This window comes from Nycticebus coucang, chromosome 16 (assembly GCF_027406575.1).
Source record: "Nycticebus coucang isolate mNycCou1 chromosome 16, mNycCou1.pri, whole genome shotgun sequence".
Lineage (NCBI taxonomy): Eukaryota > Metazoa > Chordata > Mammalia > Primates > Lorisidae > Nycticebus > Nycticebus coucang.
This window is the reverse complement of record NC_069795.1, coordinates 15,999,027-16,019,671: the sequence shown is the minus strand read 5'-3', so window position 1 is coordinate 16,019,671 and position 20,645 is coordinate 15,999,027. Positions and strand designations below refer to the sequence as shown.

Here is a 20,645-nt window from a genome sequence, read left to right as displayed (position 1 = left end):
ACTGTCAGAATTATGGGACTTTATGAAGTGTTCCAACATACGAGTTATAGGAATTCCAGAAGGGGAAGAAGAATGCCCCAGAGGAATGGAAGCCATACTAGAGAATATTATAAAAGAAAATTTCCCAAACATCACCAAAGATTCTGACACACTGCTTTCAGAGGGCTATCGGACCCCAGGTCGCCTCAACTGTAACCGAGCTTCTCCAAGACACATTGTGATGAACCTGTCCAAAGTCAAGACAAAAGAAAAGATTCTGCAAGCTGCCAGGAGTAAGCGCCAGTTGACCTACAGGGGCAAATCCATCAGAGTGACCGCAGACTTCTCTAATGAAACTTTCCAAGCAAGAAGACAATGGTCATCTACCTTTAATCTACTTAAACAGAACAATTTTCAGCCCAGAATTCTGTACCCTGCTAAGCTAAGCTTCAAAATTGATGGAGAAATCAAATCATTTACGGATATACAAACATTGAGGAAATTCGCCACAACAAGACCAGCTCTACAGGAAATACTTCAACCTGTTCTGCACACTGACCACCACAATGGATCAGCAGCAAAGTAAGAACTCAGAAATTAAAGGACAGAACCTAACTTCCACACTGATGCAAAAGACAAAACTAAGCAATGGAATCTCACAAAATAAGATGAATAGAATACTACCACACTTACCAATTATCTCCATAAATGTTAATGGCTTGAATTCCCCACTGAAGAGACATAGATTGGTTGACTGGATTAAAAAACACAAGCCATCCATTTGCTGTCTGCAAGAAACACACCTGGCTTCAAAAGACAAATTAAAGCTCCGAGTCAAGGGTTGGAAGACAATTTTTTAGGCAAATGGAATTCAGAAGAAAAGAGGAGTTGCGATCTTATTTTCAGATACATGTGGATTTAAAGCAACTAAAGTCAAAAAAGACAAAGATGGTCACTTTATATTGGTCAAGGGAAAAATACAACAAGAAGACATTTCAATTCTAAATATTTATGCACCCAATTTAAATGCTCCCAGATTCTTGAAACAGACCTTACTCAGTCTGAGCAATATGATATCTGATAATACCATAATAACAGGGGACCTTAACACTCCTCTTACAGAGCTGGACAGATCCTCTAAACAGAAATTAAACACAGATATAAGAGATTTAAATGAGACCCTAGAACAACTGTGCTTGATAGACGCATGTAGAACACTCCACCTCAAAGATAAAGAGTATACATTCTTCTCATCACCCCATGGAACATTCTCCAAAATTGATCATATCCTGGGACACAAAACAAATATCAACAGAATCAAAAGAATTGAAATTTTACCTTGTATCTTCTCAGACCATAAGGCACTAAAGGTGGAACTCAACTCTAACAAAAATGCTCGACCCCACCCAAAGGCATGGAAATTAAACAATCTTCTGTTGAATAACAGATGGGTGCAGGAAGAAATAAAACAAGAAATCATTAACTTCCTTGAGCATAACAACGATGAAGACACAAGCTACCAAAACCTGTGGGATACTGCAAAAGCAGTTTTGAGAGGAAAATTCATCGCTTTAGATGCCTACATTCGAAAAACAGAAAGAGAGCACATCAACAATCTCACAAGAGATCTTATGGAATTGGAAAAAGAAGAACAATCTAAGCCTAAACTCAGTAGAAGAAAAGAAATCTCCAATCTTCCTCAGTGTTAGGATGGCTCTAACCAGGATCCCTCAAGTATTCCACAGACACCAGGGATTTACTGGCCAATCACAGACTCCATCGCAAGATGCAATCAATGGATTTACTCAACATTTTACTGCCAAAGTTAAGAGTTACAATGCTTTTCTGCCTATTTAGAAATATACTTCTGTGCTTTAGCAAAATCTTATATCATGTAACATTCTGGAAATTATTATGATGGCAGTTGAATAATATTTGCTTCATTAGATTGTCTGCTGTAATTAGCTACAGATCCGCTTTATTCTTTTTTTCATTAAATCGTAACTGTTTAAAAAAAAAAAAAGTTGAAGGTACACAGAAATGTGATCATATATATCATCAAGATGTTACTTTTTAGAAACGTGGACAGTAGATAGTATGAGCAGTGTTGCCGGTCTTTGTGGTCTTAGTAAACTTATAGAAGGAAAATTTCATAATTAAACATCTATTTGCATATTGTGAATGACTAATTGAATTTAACATATTGTATAAATTTACAGTATTTATTGTCTAGGTAGGGTAATGTTCATTCAGAGGGCCCATATTTTAGGAAGCTTAGTTTTTGGTTGTTGGCTACTTGTTTTCCTAGAGAGAACTCTTAAATCTTTTTGCACCTAATCCTAAGAGTAATATCATAATAGACCGTGGATGGATCAGCACATGGAAAAAGTTGTGATTACACTGAAGTAATCCTTCTAAAGTGCTAGCAAGGTGAGTCAGTATTACAATCAGGTGTAAAGGACACTTACAGTCTCAGTGTGCTGGCAAAGTCATAGGGAGATGTTAGATGTTAGTTTGTGTTCAGTAAACAAGTTGTATTTCTCATCAAGAGATTCTGTCAGGATCTAATGGAAGCTTTGAAGAAGAGGTGTATGTTTACTTGGTGCTATTGACTTTGACACTTATTTTGAATTTTATAGTATGTTAGAGGTTAGGCATTAGTTCAGCATTGCTTTTACCATAAGGATTAAATATGCAAAATATACCACCTAATACTTTTTAAACTAATAAATGCAAGGTCTTTGAACATAGTTGAAGAATGATTCAACTTCTGTTAATGTGTTTGGCCTTTGAAGCTCTTGTCTATTTAGCCTTTTTTACAAGGTGTAAGTTATTCTTTTCTGGAAAATTAATTGTTAAGTTAGAAAATGTATGGGTCTCTGATAACCATTTTAGCCTTAAAGGTAATCCGGAAATGAAGGGAAACTTACTTTTTTTTTTTTTTGAGAGTCTCACTTTTTCACCCTTGGTGGAGTGCTATGGCACCATAGCTCACAGCAACCTCAAACACTTGGGTTCAAGTGATGCTTTCCCAAGTAGCTGGGACCATAGGCACCTGCCACAACACCTGGCTATTTTTTAGAGTTGGGATCTTGCTCTTTCTTGTTCAGGCTGGTCTCGAACTCCTGAGCTCAAGCAATCCACCTGCTTCAGCCTCCCATAGTGCTAAGATTACAAGTGTGAGCCACTGTGCCCTGCATTGGAGCCTTACTTTTAAAGAAAAAAAATTAAATTACTAAAATGTATTTATCTTAGTATTAAATATTTTTATTAATATCAACTTATAAGTGATCAGAATATTCACAAAGCTCTTTTAAAGTTGAGGTGTCCAAACACCATTTTGTTTCATCATCTTTGTCCATTACGATGGGAGAGCAGCAAAATGACCTCATCTGTCCTTAGTGGTTTGCATTTTGTGGTGAACATTGTATTTTATTAAAAATAAACATATTCTGTTCACAGCCAGTCACATTTTATTGACTGCTCTCCCAACACAAACTCTGATGGCCTTTGTGGAACCTGCCCTCTGCCATTCTCTGTGGCATCTCCTGAAACATGGTCTGTGTACCAAGGGCATCAGTTATCCAGGGATGCACCTTAAAGATGGATGTTCCTTAGTCCCATCCAGACTTGTGGAAGGGGCCCTGGAGCCCCTTTGGAGCCCCTCCAAAGCCCCTGGAAACTTTGGAGTTTCCAAAGTAGATGTTATGCACATTAAATTCTGAGAACTCACTGTTCTCTAGAGCACAGAGGAGGTCAGACAGAAGCTTTGGAGATGAATGGCTGGAAAGCCTGCATGGCCACTGGGTAGCTCTGTGGCCTGGGGAAATTCCTTACAATCCAGTATCTACATTCCCCCACTGGGGAATGAGAATATGGGGATGAGAATAATTCCTACCTTGGGGCTGATGTAAAGATCAAATGAGATCAGGAGTAGAAATCTTTTTGTACTGCCTAGCACACGTTCAGGGTTCAATAAATACCAGTTGTATTTTAAGTAAAAATGATTCTCTGTTGTTGTTATAGGTGTCCTCTGGTCATTACATGTTAAATGCTGTGCTCATTACCAGGAAATCAAAAATAACTGTGATATAGTCTTTAATTACAGTCTCCTAGGGAGCCTGGTTTAAGTGTGTGGTGCTTTGTTTTACATCCCTCTGACCCATTCTGAAAATTTCAAGCTGTCAGAAAAGTTGACTGGATGATAATGTGCGTAAATATCAATATACTTTTCTCTGTGAAGATTCAGCGATTATTGACATTTTGCCACATTTGCTGTGTTTCACTGTCTTGGTCTCTTTCTTGCCCCTGTCTGGCCATGTCTGTGTCTCCCTTCCTCCATCTGTCTCTGGGCTTGCTGGTTCATCTCTGCTTCCATCACTTGGCTTTGCTCTTTTCTTGACCCCCACTAGGTGGATCTTCATCTCTTACCACTTGTCTCACTGTCCCATCCTGTCCTGATATTTTGCTATCTTTTTCTCTCTGGTTCTCTTGCTCTGCTTTTGTTCTCTTAATCATTTGAAAGCCACCGTTATGAAACTTCATCCCAAGTACTTAAATGTGCATGAGAAAATTAGTACATCCTAGATATTATGTCTGGCTCTTATTTAAATTTCCCTGATGTTTTGCAAAATATTTTTCATAAGTTTTTTTTTTAATCATCATATAGTATATTTGACTAAGCCTTTTCAGTCTCTTAAATCTAGAGTATGTCCTTTCATTTTTTTAATGACAATAACTTTTGAAAGGAGTCCATGCCAGATTTTCAGAAAATGTTGCACTTTTAATATTTTTCCCCATGCTTTATTTAGCTCATTTCTCTATCCCTTTATTACACGTAAACTGGAAAGGTTTGAGTTGTTTAGGTTAAGATGAAATCTTCATGCGTGCTCGTGCTGTCCTTCATATAGTGTCATCTGGGGGGGCACACACAGTCCGGGTGGTCCCATGTAGGTTGCTGCAAATTGCTGGATTTCTTCATTTTCAAACCTGTATTTTTTTACCCTTGCATTTGCTCAGTGCCCTGTGAAGTGTAACTTAGCCACTTTGTGACACAGCTGTTCCCCAGTACTCCCATATACATCCTCTGGCTTTTAGTAAATGTTAGTGGTCGTTGCATCAGGAATTACAACATGGTGATTTTTATGATCCTTTCATTCCGTTTACATTTATTAGTTCGTATCCCTCTTTGAAAAAGATTCTTCAGCCAGGTATAGTGCTCATGCCTGTAATCCTAGATTCTGTTAGGCTGAAAGCAGGAGGATCACTGGACATCAGAAATTCGAGACCAGTCTGAGCAAGAGAGAGACCTGTCTCTACTAAAGGTAGAAAATTAGCCAGGCATGCCTGTAGTTGTAGCTACTTGGGAGGCTAAGTAAGGAGGATCATTTGAGCCCAGGAGTTTGAGTTTGTAGTAAGCTATGATGACACCACAATATTTTAGGTAGGGCAACAGAGCAAAACTTGGTCTCCAGGGAAAAAAAAAAAAGGAACATTTTTTCTTTTTCCTTCCTCCTACTGCCCTGTTAACTTTTCAGATTCAATTTGTTAGAATCAATAATAGTGATTAGTCTTTTTGGTGTAGATGTTTTTTCAAATTTGCCTGGGTGGAGCCCCTTCAAGCCAACTACGGTCCTGTGGATAAAAGCCCCAGAGTCGTGCTTCTGTGCCATTTAGCACCTGTGGGAGACTCATCTTTTACCTCTCTTGCCTGTCCCAAGACTTGTAATCAGCCCCTTCTCCAAACTCCCTGGTTTCTTTAGCAGATAGTGGACTTTGGAAGGCATACCTGCTGCTGGAGTGTTACTCCTTCCAGGCCCTCTCAGTGGACAGACTGGGAAAGGTGTGTGTATAATCATGATTCATTCAGGGTGTATGGGAGACATACCTTAGAAACCAGGAGTTTACGTAGATACTCCCAGTTCAAATTTAGTACTAGAGAGCTTTTGTCTTTGCTTCTTTTACACATTTATGTTTTCTCTCTCATCACTTACAGGGCATAATTTCCATTATGTTAGTATATTTACTATTCGCTTTATCCTAAGAAATGCAGTTAAGTCCTCAGTTAACATTGTTAGTGGGTTCTTGGAAACTGCAACTTTAAGCAAAATGATATATACCAGGTTTTCTGCCAACATTGTTTTGTTTAGTGTCATTAGTTATAAAGTTGAGGAAAAAATGATTTTGTTTTTGTCATTTCATTTAAAAGTGTGGTTTTAAAGAACATACTGATGATGTTGAATGAGGAATCACTATATATAAAAGAGTTGCAAAATTACAATCAGTATTACTATTAACAGTAAACAGATTGAGTAAAAAAATGAGATTTATTTGCCTTTTTTGTCCTTAAATATATTCCAGAGTGTAGAAGTTTAAAATTATTTGAAGTAATTCTTTGTTTACATTACCAATTTGATATATAATTAATTTGTTTCTATTTACATTGCTGGGATTTACCCTTTACATTGTTTGTTTAAATTTTGAATAAGGAAAACATTTATAGGGTTCAAAAGTTAAAACTATGTTTAAAAATGATATAGTCCAAAATTTTCATCGTGCCCTTTTCATAGCTTTTTCCTATAGGTAGCCATTTTTATTAGTTTCTGGATTTCCCCCCTTTTTTCCTTTCTAGAAACATGTTATTTCTAGAAAATATTATATTTTATATGTATTCTTATAACCCTTTCTGCCAATAGGAATATTTTATATATACTGTTCTGTATTTTACTCTTTCAACTTAAGAGTTAGTTTCTAGAAATATTTTTCTTGGTTCAGAGAGCTCATCCTTCTTTTGAGCTCCATCGTACTTGTTTGTGGCTGTGTGTAGTACAGATCACACCAGCCCCTATGGATGGATATTTGAGATGCTGCAGTGACTAACACGTGCTGTTTTTTCATGTTTACAGAGATGTATCTTTAGGATAGATGCCTAGAAGTGGTTGTTGGATCAAGGTTTACATAAGTTATTAGATATAAAGTTACATACATAACTCCATTAGATATGAACGCATTCCCCTCCACAGTGGTTGTAACTTTTGGCCTTCCACAGAGGTTGTACACATGCGTCTGTTCAATCTTAGCAAAAAACAGTTGTTGTCTCCCATTGAGGTTTTTCCAGTCTGACAGTGAGAATTGGTACCTCTTGGTAGTTTTTTTTATTCCTCTTCTGAGTGAAATTGAGCACTTACGTTAATTTTCATTTTTTTCATTCAGAAACCCATTTGTAGGTTTCTCTGACTGTCTCTTCAAAGGTTTTATTTAGTAAGGAACTGTTAGTAACATTTTCGAGCAGTAAATACTCTTTACCTTAAAATAAATTGTCACTGTTATCTGGCTTTTTTTGTGCCTAATTTTTCTTCTCTTTAATTGGGTGAATTATATTTAGAATCTTCTGAAAAAAACATTTTCTGTTTAAATATTGTATACTAGTTATTGAAAATATTGATTTAGATATAAAGTTATTTCGTTTGAGTAAATACGGAGTGGCACCAGAATACCAGTTTTATTCTGTATTTTATATATCTGTGATTAAAGACACAGTGCTTCAAATCTACAATTTATACATTTGCCTTTGTACGAAAACTAAATAAAGTATATTTTAGAAGTAGGTAGCAGGACTCTGGTGATGAGTATATATGGGAGGTGCCTTTCATAATGATGTTATGAAGTGATTACAGTTGAATTTTATTTTACTATCAGTTACTGAGCTGACTGCTATTGTAGTCGATTGGTTTTAAAATTAGAGTGAAATGGAAACGTTAGCTAATTGCCTAGAAGATTAGCTGTATAGGAGTTAGAGTACAGAGAAACAGATGAGTCCATTTAATTTATAGAAATAATTATGGTAGATTTCAGGGATGTACCTGTTGGTTTTAGCAAGCCATCTTTTATGGGATGTACTTAAAGAATGATGTCATCCTTAATTAATGGGATGGAGGGATGAGAATATTTAAAGCTCATATGAATATATAAAGATGCAGAATATATAAAATTGCTGTAATCTTCATAGTACATAGTATCTATAGGTTAAGTGGTGGTTCTTATTTCTGGAAGGAAGCACAAATAGTTACTATTTTGTTTAACCACATTTAATTTAAAAACCAACCAGCAGTTGGAATTTTATCTATTGCTGTTTAGTACAGATTTCATCCCAACTTTGATAGAGGAATCCATGGCTGAATAGTGCTGTGACTGAAGAAAGATATTCCCCACTTTTCTTTTTTTCCATCCTCATTTTATTGACTTCCGAGACCCCATAAAAAGAATGTGTTCCTTTTCTGGGCTGGGAGTAGGTACTGTTTTTGCCCTGTGGACACCTGCAGCCTTCTTCTATCAGAATAAGATAACTGACAAACTTTGCAGAAGAGAAAATGTGTTTGCTGAACCTTGATCTTGGTTACCTACTTACACTCTTACTCACACTCACACACTCCCACTTTCTGATTCTTGATACATCTATTTAAAACAATGTATAAAAATATGAACAAATTGGAAAACACTTTTCAATATAAAAATTTAGTTCTTTCTATTTATCGCACGTCTTCTCAAAATATTAGATGGTCTTAGAATATTTTAAAATTACCAAGAATTGTATTCAAACATAATTTTGTAGAAATACTTATATAAAACCATAACAGTACTTCTGTATATAAAGCAATGTTCTTTTTAGCTATTTTTGTCTCAGAAAAGAATTTAAAAGTTGGCACTTGTACATTAGCACTATGAAATAATCCATCTCAGTGTTAACTGGTAACTTCAACTCTCTAGAACCGGCCAAGGAGCAGGAAGCAAGCAGAAGTGATTTGCTAAGTGTTGTCATAAATGTCACAAGAGAAACCTTTGACTTTTTATCAGTGTTTATTGGCCTTACCTTGTAAACACCTTATTTGGTTTCCCAGCTCATAACAGATTAGAAGCCAGAAATAGCAGAACAGGAAGGATGAGGCGGGACAATGACAGTACGAGATGTGCTGTCAGCAGCAACAGGGGACCTGGAGGGGAGGGCAGGGACCAGGAAAACCTTTGAACAAACTTCATGACAAGGTTTCTTACGTAAGGTTCACATTTTAAAATTATAACAACAGGATGGCGCCTGTGGCTCAAGGAGCAGGGCGCCAGCCCTATATACTGGGGGTGGTGGGTTCAAGCCTGGCCCCAGCCAAAACTGCAAAAAAATAAATAAATAAATAAGAACACCAAAAGTAAGTCACCAACATGAAAGTGCCCCCGTAATTCTTTGCACTATAGAAACAAACCCACTAACTTTGAGCATGTTACATTCATTTCTACCTATTAAATGGACTTAACATCACTTAAATCAACAGAGTCATTGGGTGGATTACATAGTGGAGATAGTGAATTTGAAAACATTTAGCACCATATCTGGTCCTGAGTACCTGCTAAAAAGATGTTAGTCATTAGTGAACTCTTTGCATTGTTTTGAGTCTCAGTAGTTAAGCTGTCAGTGTTCATTGTACTTATACTTTTTTTGTTCTTTCCATTCAAAATGCCAAATCCACTCCTGTTCATATGTAGTCTGCAAATCTAAAACACTGTGAAGACCTTGAAAGTTTGTCCCAAACTCTTTAAACAAAATAACTGACCCAAATGGACATTAGGTTTCATGGAATCTTAGCTATACTTTGTGCATTCTTTGCTATTTTTATGTATTATTAGAATGCCAAAGATATTTCATAGTGAGGTTCTGTCACAGACCTCTTAGAGGATTATGTGGTGTGGACCCATATTATCTTTACAAAATTGAAGAAATTCTGAATTCCAAAAGATACCTGCCCCAAGAGTTTTGGAAGGGAGGTTATGGACTTGGGGTATCTAAGGTAGAATTATACTGAGTTGAAGGGATACATTTCATATGATCTTATTTAATGAGAAGACAGAGTAGACACTGAGTGTTTGATCATTTCAGAAGTGCTGATTGAGCTATAACCTCATCTTGATCTCTTTCCTTCCTTTACAGCAAAATGAGAAGGAGAGCTTGTTGAAGGAAAGAGATCACATTTTGTCGACTCTGGGTGAGACGAAGCAGAACCTAACTGGGCTTTGCCAGCAAGTCTGTAAAGAAGCGGCTCTAAGTCAAGAACAAATCCAGATACTCGCCAAGTACTCAGCCTCAGATTGCCCACTTTCATTTTTAATTTCTGAAAAAGAAAAAAGTACTCCTCGTGGTGAACTTGCTTTACCATCAATTTTTACTTTGTCTAATGGGCCTCCAGCTGTGCTGCCCCCGAGTGCCAGAGGAGAAGGTGAGTCCCGCTGTGTTCAGAGGCAGGAGCCCCAGCAGCCACCTTCAGCCACCTCTGAGCAAACTGGGCTTGTGCAACTGTGCCGTCAGAGTGGCTGCATCTCAGATTTCTGTCAGCAGATGACCGATAAGTGTACTACTGATGAGTAAACTTTCAGACTCTTCCTTTAGACCATCTAATTTTCTACTGAAATTTTGGCATAGTCTTGAAAGCTAACGTTTTCATCTTTCATTCAACAATTTTGTTTTTTTGCCCTAATAGTTTGCCGTAAGGGAATGTCTCTTAAGCCAACCTCATTTCTCCTTGATTTCCACAACAGACACAGAAATCACTTGCCTCCTAGATACCCTTCCCCCCAAAAAAATCAGATGTGAAAATGTAGTAAATGTTTTAAAATTCATATTTTAAAGAACTTATAGTAATTACTTCGCAATATTTAAAATAGGAAAATGAAAACTGCAGTCTATCAGTGTAAAATGTCAGCAGGTCGTTCTTACTAAAGAACTGGCCTGCAGAAGTTTAATAATCTAGCCTCTTTTGCAATATACTTCTTTAAAAGAAAATTACTTTCCAAGCATTGCTCATAGAGTTATTTTCTACAAAGAAATAGGATGTCAGCTACTGGAAATATTTGTGTAGAGCTTCAAGTGAGAAATAGGTCATCTGCCAGAATCCTAGAGCTTTGCCATTTGGCTCCTACTAAAACCAGTAACTGTGGTAACTCCGGAACTGTATTGGGGGGTTGAGTAAATGGACAGGTGGTTGGCCTAAGATGGGGGCTTCTCCTCAGTATGGAGTCTAGAAATTCTAGCTGCATGAATGGTAGATAAGAGTCATTTTCCCTCTCTTTTTCTCTCTTCAGTCCTATCATATTCGGGCCCATCATGAACTTACTTCCTGATGTTCTTGTCCTTTTGGAAGAAGAGATAGGACTTAGGAAAGAGTGGTGTGAGTGAATGCACTGGCAGCCCTGTCTTAGGCTCCCTCGAATCCAGGGGAGGACACAAGGCTGTTCACTTCACTCTCCTGTGTAGGTCAGCAGTACGAGAAAGCCAGGCTTCAGAGGGAAGGAAACTTGCCATGTGCCAGGAGAGTAGCTCATTTTTCATTCTGTTCTTGAAGTCCTATGGTTTACTTGTAAAAACCATTATTATAGATAAAAATGTATCTACAACAACTCTGCAGGTTTGTGAAATAGGATAAAACTCAATCTTGTTCTGTTGTGGGTTTGCATTTGGAAACCAGGTTTAATCCTTTCTCTCTTCCCCAAATGTGGTATTGTATGGCACGGCACACAAGTCATTTTGACTTGGCATTTACAAATCAGTCTTTGTGTTCAGTTGATCTTGTTACAAAACAGATATATAATTTGAGTTCCTATTCCATAACATTTTGGAGTGGTTTTTAGCATTCTGGAATGTTAGGCTTGTTTGGAAGTCAAATGAAAGCTATGGACTTTCAGCAATAAAAAAATATACATATATTCACATTCACATAAACGTTTGCAGAACCTAGCTTTAAGGGGGACAGAGAAGTTGTTAATAGTGTTTGGAATAAAAAGTACTTTTCACCAAGATCAGACACCTGAGAGAGAGATTTCTGTGGACTACAACCTAAGCCTAGTGAAGGGCTTGTCTGGCTAATGTGGGCAGTGACCACCCACTGTGTATGGCTGAGTCTGTAGAGATCTGGCCTTGGCCATGAGTGTCTGTCAGGGACAGTGTTCATGTCTCAGGTTTGTCAGATGGGTTACCCTTTTGATCACAGCGTGGAGGGGGAGGATATTACTAGTATATTTCCACTGCTTCGTATGTTATCTTGGTTCTTGACTTAGCTGTAAGAGAAAAATAATTGAGCTTGTTTATTTTCTAGTGGTTTTCATAAGTATACTCAATTTGTCAGGGGGGATGATAATCCTACAATAATGCGTCCCATACTGCAAAAGAATCGTGTGTGTGTGTACATGTATCTCCCCACGGAATTATTTCCTTGATACTTATAATTTTAAATTTCAACTTCACAATATAAAATAATATAAAAACTTTTCTGGTTTACAAAGTGTGTATCTTATACAGGCCAATGGAATCCTTGGTTTCCTACCTCAGTGTACACTCAACTGTTTGTCATACCAGTTTGTGTATATGCAAATGTCAAATAATATTTTGCTTTAATTGCCACTGTAAATACTTGCTTTGAAATGTTACTAGTTTTTAATAAAACCTAGTTGTATTTAGAGCTTAAATATAATTTTTAAGGCACTTGGTTAAAATTTCTCTCGACCTGTAAACAGTTTAGCATTAAGCGTTTATTTTAATGATATTTGATTATTGGTCAAGTGTAATATTTCTCAAAATTTAGCATTACCTTTAACAACCAGCATGTAATACAAGTAACTACACTACCTCATATCCACATGATTTTCAAGCCGTAATACAGATGGACAGATAAAATATTATTTTTGTCTTTTGGCCATAGGTGGGGACATTTTCTACATATTGCATAGCATTATACATTTACGCTTATTTTAACCTTAACTTCTAAGGAAGTTTTTTACAAGAAAGTTTGTTTCAAAGCAATATATATTTTTTTGAGGCTGCCGAAGACAAGTGACAGGATTATGTGTATACAGTGTATGCCTTTTCCTTCATGCAGAGTCTTGAAAATGGTGTTTTCAGTTTGTACATTGCATATTTACATGATCATTGCTCCTTATTTTATGAACTGGTCTTCTCAATGGTGATTTTTAAAAAGCTGTTATAACTAATTCAATAAAATAACATTACCTTAATTTTTTTATTTGAATTCTGTAACAGCAGCAAATCATTTTTTAAATTGTTGCATTCAGAACAAATGTGGATACAATCTTGGTTCTCCGTCTGTAAGTTTTATAGCAATTTACTGCAGCTTAACGCTTAACCAATTTAAAATAAAGAATTCAATATATTTGATGCAGTAGACGATACAGGTTGCACGTAGATGCTCAGCCACGTTGGCAACTTGGGAAAAAAAGAAATGGCAATGGTATAGTGAATTCTCAGGTGAACTTTTTTTCAGTTATAAAACATCTATTTTGACTTTGTAAATATTTTAAATGTTTTATTAAGGCATGTAACGAACTATTCTTTGAAACTTGTTGAATAGGATGAAAATTTAAAGCCATAGCAGTAAAAAATGGCATACTGATTGTAAAATAAACAGAAATAATACTGTTTTTTGTATCTTTCATAATGATTTTCTAACAACGCAATAAAACCACTAAACTTAGATATCCATGTCCTATTAAAACCACGTTTCATTAAAAGTATACTTTCGTAGTATTTAATGTACATTTTCTTCCTAATGTGCCTACCCAAATGGAGCAAAACTACAAATGTTAGATGTTGGTGATAAATTGACAGTTAAATAAAATTCTCTACGATTGTTTCTAATTGAATAGAGTTGTACGTTCCATTTTCATTTTCCTACCTCTCTCGGATATACCACTTTGTCTTTTGGTAAATAATTGGTATGATTGATTTTCAGGAAGGAATGTTTTCTTGGCTGATTATAATGCCTTAAAAAAAAAAAAATCCCAGCATTATTTTTAGGAAGCACAGAATTTTAGCCTTGCTTCTGATTTGCTTAATTTTAATCTTTAGAGATATATATAGAGGCTGTTAAGGGGTATCACTTCTTAATTTTAGAAACTTGTCAGGTGAGTTCACTCCACCGTATTATATTCTAACCAGGTGCCGTAATCGAGCGTCAGTGCTGTTGGCCGTCCAGGGTGTGGACTTCTGGTAATAGTGACATTCAACTGGGAAGATTTTGCCACCTCAGTGACATCTGACAATTCCAAAGACACAAATATATAGTCTATGGCATCCAGCGGACAGAGGCCAGGGATTCCTGCCGCTGCCAAACTCCTTATAGTGCACAGGGCAGATCCCATAACAAAGAATTACCCGGTGGAATGTGCAGTCACGAGAAGGCCTGACTAGCCCAGCCATGGCATCAAGATGACTATACAAAAAAAGTCTCAGGTGTGTGGGGCCATGTGGTGGCTACGTGTGGAATTTTACCAAGGTGTGAAATACTTAAATCTGAATTGGAAGAAGAATGGTCTCTGGGGAGAGAAGGCCACTGGCACAAATGAGTCTGCTGTGTTAGGGGACAGAGGAGGTGGTTTCACAGTGGGGGGAGGGAGAGGAGCTTGGACAGGCTCTGCTCTGTCCCAGTCTCTTGCATATTGCCCTGTACAGCCCTGTCGGCTGTGTTACCAAGGCCTGAGGTCAGACTGTGAGGGCTGTAAGAACAGCAGAAGTAAAGGTGGCAGGTGTTAGGCGTTTGAGACTAGTAAATAGCATCCTCTACCTGGCCAGAATTTTGAGCTGTTTGATAAAAACGTGGTGGTTAAGTCCATGAGACAGGTAGAGGCCAGGGATTCCTGGCTATTTAGTTCAGTGAATTTGCTAGAAGTTATTTCAGGGATTAGGTAAATTTACCCATCCATGTGGTCACCGCAGCCTGCCTCCAAAGGGGTGGAGCCCCTGGAGGAACAGGAAAATCCAAACCTTTAAAGGGGGGAAAATTTAAGACTGAGATGGGCTGAACCAAGAGGACTTAGTTACTCTTCAAATTTACTTACTAGAATCAAGCCAGGAGGATGCGTAGGTGAAGTCCTTTCTTTCCCCAGAGATGTGGATTAGGGAAGGGTCTTCCTCTTTTACACTCCCCAGCTCTAATTTCTCATGACACACTGGCCCACTGCACAGCCAGGGCTTTGTGGCTAACGGCCTGGAGGAGGTGACAGCATTTCAAGAAGGTAGATCTGCTCTCAGAGGAGAGCTTTTACTTTATTAGTGGATGGTAGATACTTGGCTCAGAAGGCTCGGAAATGAATCCAACAGTATACTAATAAGTAAATAAATTCAAAGGCTCCTCTTTAACAATGACTAAAAAATAACTTCCTATTCTATTTCCCATCCCCAATTCATTCCTGCCTTCTTGCCCCATACACTAACATCAGAGGCTCTGTGTTGAGATCAAATCCCAACATGGATTCCTATATGAAAATGGATGCGAGATTAGTCCAATAATAAAATGCTAGCAATGTAATGATATTCCAGATTTGAATAGAGATAGCTTATTACTCAACTTGGGGAAAAATAATTCAAAGTTTAAAGCCCTTTGGGTTTAAAAAATCCAAAGACATCAAAGTCTAAAGGACTTAAATAATCAAATTATCTCACAACTGAGTTCAAAGAATGAAAACTTGATGAAAAATAAAATCCACAAGCTATCTTGCCAGATTTCTCCTTTGGATTGGACTTAGCCAGAGGTATGGTTGATGCCTGGGTGCAGTGGGGTTGTAGCTGGTGGGTGTACTGATGGGGCAGTTCCTGTGCGGCCCCAGCAGGAGCCTGGGTCAAGGCTGGTGCAAGGCTGTCTCTCATGTGCTCCCTTTAGAGTCTGAAGAACGACCACAAGATTATCATACTCTTGACCCTACAACCACACTTGTTGCAAAATAAGCCAATTCCCAGGGACTAAAGTGGTTCTCCCAGACAAAATTTGTCCCCCACACTCAATACCTAGTTCTGCCAAAGACCATAGTACAAACTCAATGGTATCCAAAAAGGCCGAAATCTTCCCGGTGATGCTGAGCTCACAACCTGTGATTTCATCTCTATTGGGAGGACTCCCAGAGAGCGCTTAATTTGGTTTTGTGCATTGGTCATTTCTGGGGGAGGGATTTAGCCTTTGCGTGCTGCCTGCTTTGTACAGTTGGTTTCTGGCACCTGAGACTGACTGAATGAGGGCTCCCTCTGGGGGCTGGAGCCCATATTCCTGCATACAGGTACTTTTAGTTTAGGCCTATGAATGTTACCTCCTAGGGATTTTTTTTTTTTTTTTATTGTTGGGGATTCATTGAGGGTACAATAAGCCAGTTACACTGATTGCAATTGTTAGGTAAAGTCCCTCTTGTAATCATGTCTTGCCCCCAGAAAGTGTGACACACACTAAGGCCCCACCCCCCTCCCTCCATCCCTCTTTCTGCTTCCCCCCCATAACCTTAATTGTCATTAATTGTCCTCATATCAAAATTGAGTACATAGGATTCATGCTTCTCCATTCTTGTGATGCTTTACTAAGAATAATGTCTTCCACTTCCATCCAGGTTAATACGAAGGATGTAAAGTCTCCATTTTGTTTTAATGGCTGAATAGTATTCCATGGTATACATATACCACAGCTTGTTAATCCATTCCTGGGTTGGTGGGCATTTAGGCTGTTTCATTTGGCAAAATGAAAATGTTTTCATTTTACATTTTGGCGATTGTAAATTGAGCTGCAATAAACAGTCTAGTACAAGTGTCCTTATGATAAAAGGATTTCTTTCCTTCTGGGTAGATGCCCAGTAATGGGATTGCAGGATCAAATGGGAGGTCTAGCTTGAGTGCTTTGAGGTTTCTCCATACTTCCTTCCAGAAAGGTTGTACTAGTTTGCAGTCCCACCAGCAGTGTAAAAGTGTTCCCTTCTCTCCACATCCACGCCAGCATCTGCAGTTTTGAGATTTTGTGATGTGGGCCATTCTCACTGGGGTTAGATGATATCTCAGGGTTGTTTTGATTTGCATTTCTCTAATATATAGAGATGATGAACATTTTAATCCACATGAAAAAAGCCAACAATCCCATATATCAATGGGCAAGAGACAGGAATAGAACTTTCTCTAAAGATGACAGACGAATGGCTAACAAACACATAAAAAATGTTTTTGGGTTTTTTTTAATAGATGTAAGCAATCCAGACTCAACTATAGATGAGCCACGTGAGTCCAGGACTTGGTTGCTCCACTGTTCACTCCTTGGGCCTGAATGCAGAACAGAACTTGGAGCAGCCGGTGTGGCATGGGCTACACTAGCCTGGCTCTACCACTTAAAAGGTGGACCTCACCAGCTGTATTGAAAGTAGTTGAAAAGCAGCACATATTATTCTTCCCAGCTACACTTAAGTGCCTGGGAAGTTTCCTTTTCCCCTGGAAACCACAGCAGTTGTGGCCACCCGCCTCTGCCTCGGGTCTGTTGCCACTGGTCTGTGCTACTGATGTTGGAGAGAAATCCTGTGGGCCCGCTGCCCACAGTTTAATTTATGCCACATTGCGCCACTTTCCACATCCTATTACAGTCCCCAGGGTGAGTGTGTCAGAGGACGAAGGGCCGGGATTTCTGCTAGCTGTGTGGCAGATCACAGATTCTAGAAAGTGGCATTGACAGGCAGGCATCAGGGAAGCTGAGGCAGGGATATTCACCACTTTCCTTGCCCCAGATGCCACTGAGTGTCCTCCATGGCCTTAGGGCACACCAGGTGCTGCAGTCTGGGAGTTTAACTTCTCCTGGGATGACTGCTCTCATGGCTGGTGATTGGCTTGTTTTCAAAACAGGTGGCACAGATGCCACGATAAACTCAAGTGCATCTTGTTATTAATGCGGAGTCACATTAGACACTTGGCATTGAACCAGTTCAACTTCTGAGCATCTGAAAGAACATCACTGTTCCTGCAAGAGGTGACCTGCGCCTCCGCTGAGGTCCTGGTGTGTCACTGTCCTGTGAGAGGTGACCTGCGCCTCTGCTGAGGTCCTGGTGTGTCACTGTCCTGTGAGAGGTGACCTGCACCTCTGCTGAGGTCCTGGTGTGTCACTGTCACTGCGAGAAGTGACCTGCGCCTCTGCTGAGGTCCTGGTGTGTCACTCACTGCGAGAGGTGACCTGCGCCTCTGCTGAGGTCCTGGTGTGTCACTGTCCCCGTGAGAGGTGACCTGCGCCTCTGCTGAGGTCCTGGTGTGTCACTGTCACTGCGAGAGGTGACCTGCGCCTCTGCTGAGGTCCTGGTGTGTCACTGTCACTGCGAGAGGTGACCTGCGCCTCTGCTGAGGTCCTGGTGTGTCACTGTCACTGTGAGAGGTGACCTGCGCCTCTGCTGAGGTTCTGGTGTGTCACTGTCCCCGTGAGAGGTGACCTGCACCTCTGCTGAGGTCCTGGTGTGTCACTGTCCCCGTGAGAGGTGACCTGTGCCTCTCTGAGGTCCTGGTGTGTCACTGTCCCTGTGAGAGGTGACCTGCACCTCTGCTGAGGTCCTGGTGTGTCACTATCCTGTGAGAGGTGACCTGCGCCTCTGCTGAGGTCCTGGTGTGTCACTATCCTGTGAGAGGTAACCTGCACCTCTCTGAGGTCCTGGTGTGCCACTGTCCCTGTGAGAGGTGACCTGCACCTCTGCTGTGGTCCTGGTGTGTCACTGTCCCCGTGAGAGCTGACCTGAGACTCTGCTGAGCTCCTGGTGTGTCACTGTCCCAGTGAGAGGTGACTTTGCCTCTGCTGAAGTCCTAGTGCTTTTTGCTCTAGATGCTCACTCAACCTTTTCAAAGGCCTCGTATGGCAATTTGAACTCCACAGAAACTCACACTCTGGGGGCAAAATACCATAAGCCACAGTGACTGTCCACATTTTAAATGCACACAGACTGCTTTATAACTGCTCGCCTAGACCAACTTCACTATTGTGAAAACCTGCCTGGCCAGGTAGAAGCCTCCACACATAACGTTAAAATGTCCCAGCCTCCATGGTACACCATGGCTCCTGGGATTCCTAATCATACGTATATATTATTATGGTCCAAATTATATTCTTCTCCTTATGATTTTTCAGTGTCTCTGAACAATGCTCCCCAAATGTTAAGTTTCCAAAAGAGCATTTCATATTCATTTCCTGAGTTTGAACAATTCGAGACACAAAACAAAGGAATGGTAGATGGAAAACCAAAATATAACCTCAGTTGCTCATAAAGGAGTTGCTTAGCTGCAGTTGATCCCGAATCCCCAGGCCATGGGCTCCTACCAGTCTGTGGCCTGTTAAGAACTGAGCTCCACAGTAGGAGGTGAGCAAGGGCCAGGGAGTGAAGCTTCATCTGTATTTACAGTAACTCCTCATTCTATCCCAAGAGAAAGAATGACCATGCTGGGCAGGAATAGCCAGTTACGCTTCCCAAATTTATCAATCAACCAGGGCATTGCAGTTGTCCAGGGACCAGCTGAGCAAACAGGCTAAGGGAGGATCTTCTTCCAGCTCCAGAATGTAGGAAGCTGAGCAAAGAATGTGGAGAGGAATTATGTGGACCTCATGAGTCCGGAGCAGAGGTTCTCAAATTTTTTAAACAGGGGCCAGTTCACTGTCCCTCAGACCATTGGAGGGCCGGACTATAGTTTAAAAAGAAAAAACTATGAACAAATTCCTATGCACACTGCACATATCTTATTTTGAAGTAAAAAAACAAAACGGGAACAAATACAATCATACCACCTGATGTGGCCCACGGGCCATAGTTTGAGGACCCCTGGTCTAGAGGCTTTGAGGTCTGCAGGAAGCGAAACAGTAAGATAGCACAGAAGAGGGGCATTCTGTCAGGAAAGGGGTTTATGTCCATTTTTAGGGACCACAGCTGAAGCAAACCTAGAGAAGTCTCTGGAGGAAGGGTGCTGTGCTCCGCACGTCCATGGAAATGTTGCTCATAATGAAATAATGAGGAAGGAGGAAGATGGCTGAATGATTCCAGCTGATGGGCACGACGTGCATTGGGCTGGACTTTCCATTTGGGGGATGTTCACCAACTTCATCATCCCAGAAGCAAGCAAATTAAATATGGATACATTGCTCTGACACAGGAATTAGCTGAAATTCCTAGAATCATCCCTCTCTAGAGGCTAAGTTCAATATTTGTGAGTGCAAGTTACAGAGCTGCCTTGAAGAAAAATCATGTAATGTGTGTATCTTGCCTGACTTTCTTTTGGGCTAAGATTCTGAATCTCTCTCTTTTTGCCAGGAGTTCCAAGATGCCTGGAAGCTTTGGAAACAGACTTTGTTTGGAGGGGCCAACATGTTTACGTTATGAGCTATTCAAGAACACACTAGTCTTTTGTGAAGCATCTGTGTCCTTTTTATGCTTCTGTATGAGAAAAATTGTTTCAGTAGTAAGAAAGACTTCAGAAGTAGGAAGACCAAATACTGCAGCAGCTAAACTACTCATAGTTAACTTGGAACTGATTATGTTTCCTCTCTGTCTCTCTCTCTTTTTTTTTTTTTCTTTGCTTGGAATCACGGAGAAGATTTGAGGACCACTTCTATCTACATAGGACATTATAGGCCAATGTGCTTTAAAATTATTTCTGGGTTTATTTTATTTTCAAGTTCCTCTGTAGCATTCACATTAATTCATCACATGTAATAGTTCCATCAAGTGGCTAGATTTAAAAATAAAAAAAAGAGCAATTTTTCTATTTGTCAGCAATTTATTATAAAATATCTTGATAAAGATTTCTCGTATATAATGATAAGAATGAAACTACCATTTCTGGAAATACTGCTGTA

At 39.5% G+C, this 20,645-nt stretch overlaps 1 protein-coding gene across 4 annotated transcripts in view; it reads left to right on the top strand.

The window, feature by feature from the left end:
* BACH1 (BTB domain and CNC homolog 1) overlaps positions 1-20,431 on the top strand; it is a 70,241-nt gene extending 49,810 nt beyond the window's left edge. For 2 of the 4 annotated variants that reach the window (XM_053565084.1, XM_053565083.1), the window contains exon 5: positions 9,956-13,674. In XM_053565084.1, the coding sequence (XP_053421059.1) occupies positions 9,956-10,390 (435 nt within the window). In that variant the 3' untranslated portion in view covers positions 10,391-13,674. Of the gene's footprint in view, positions 1-9,955; positions 13,675-13,969; positions 14,618-20,100 lie in introns of those variants that run through there. The other 2 variants (XM_053565086.1, XM_053565085.1) reach the window with 2 other exon arrangements.
* Positions 20,432-20,645: the final 214 nt, after the last annotated feature.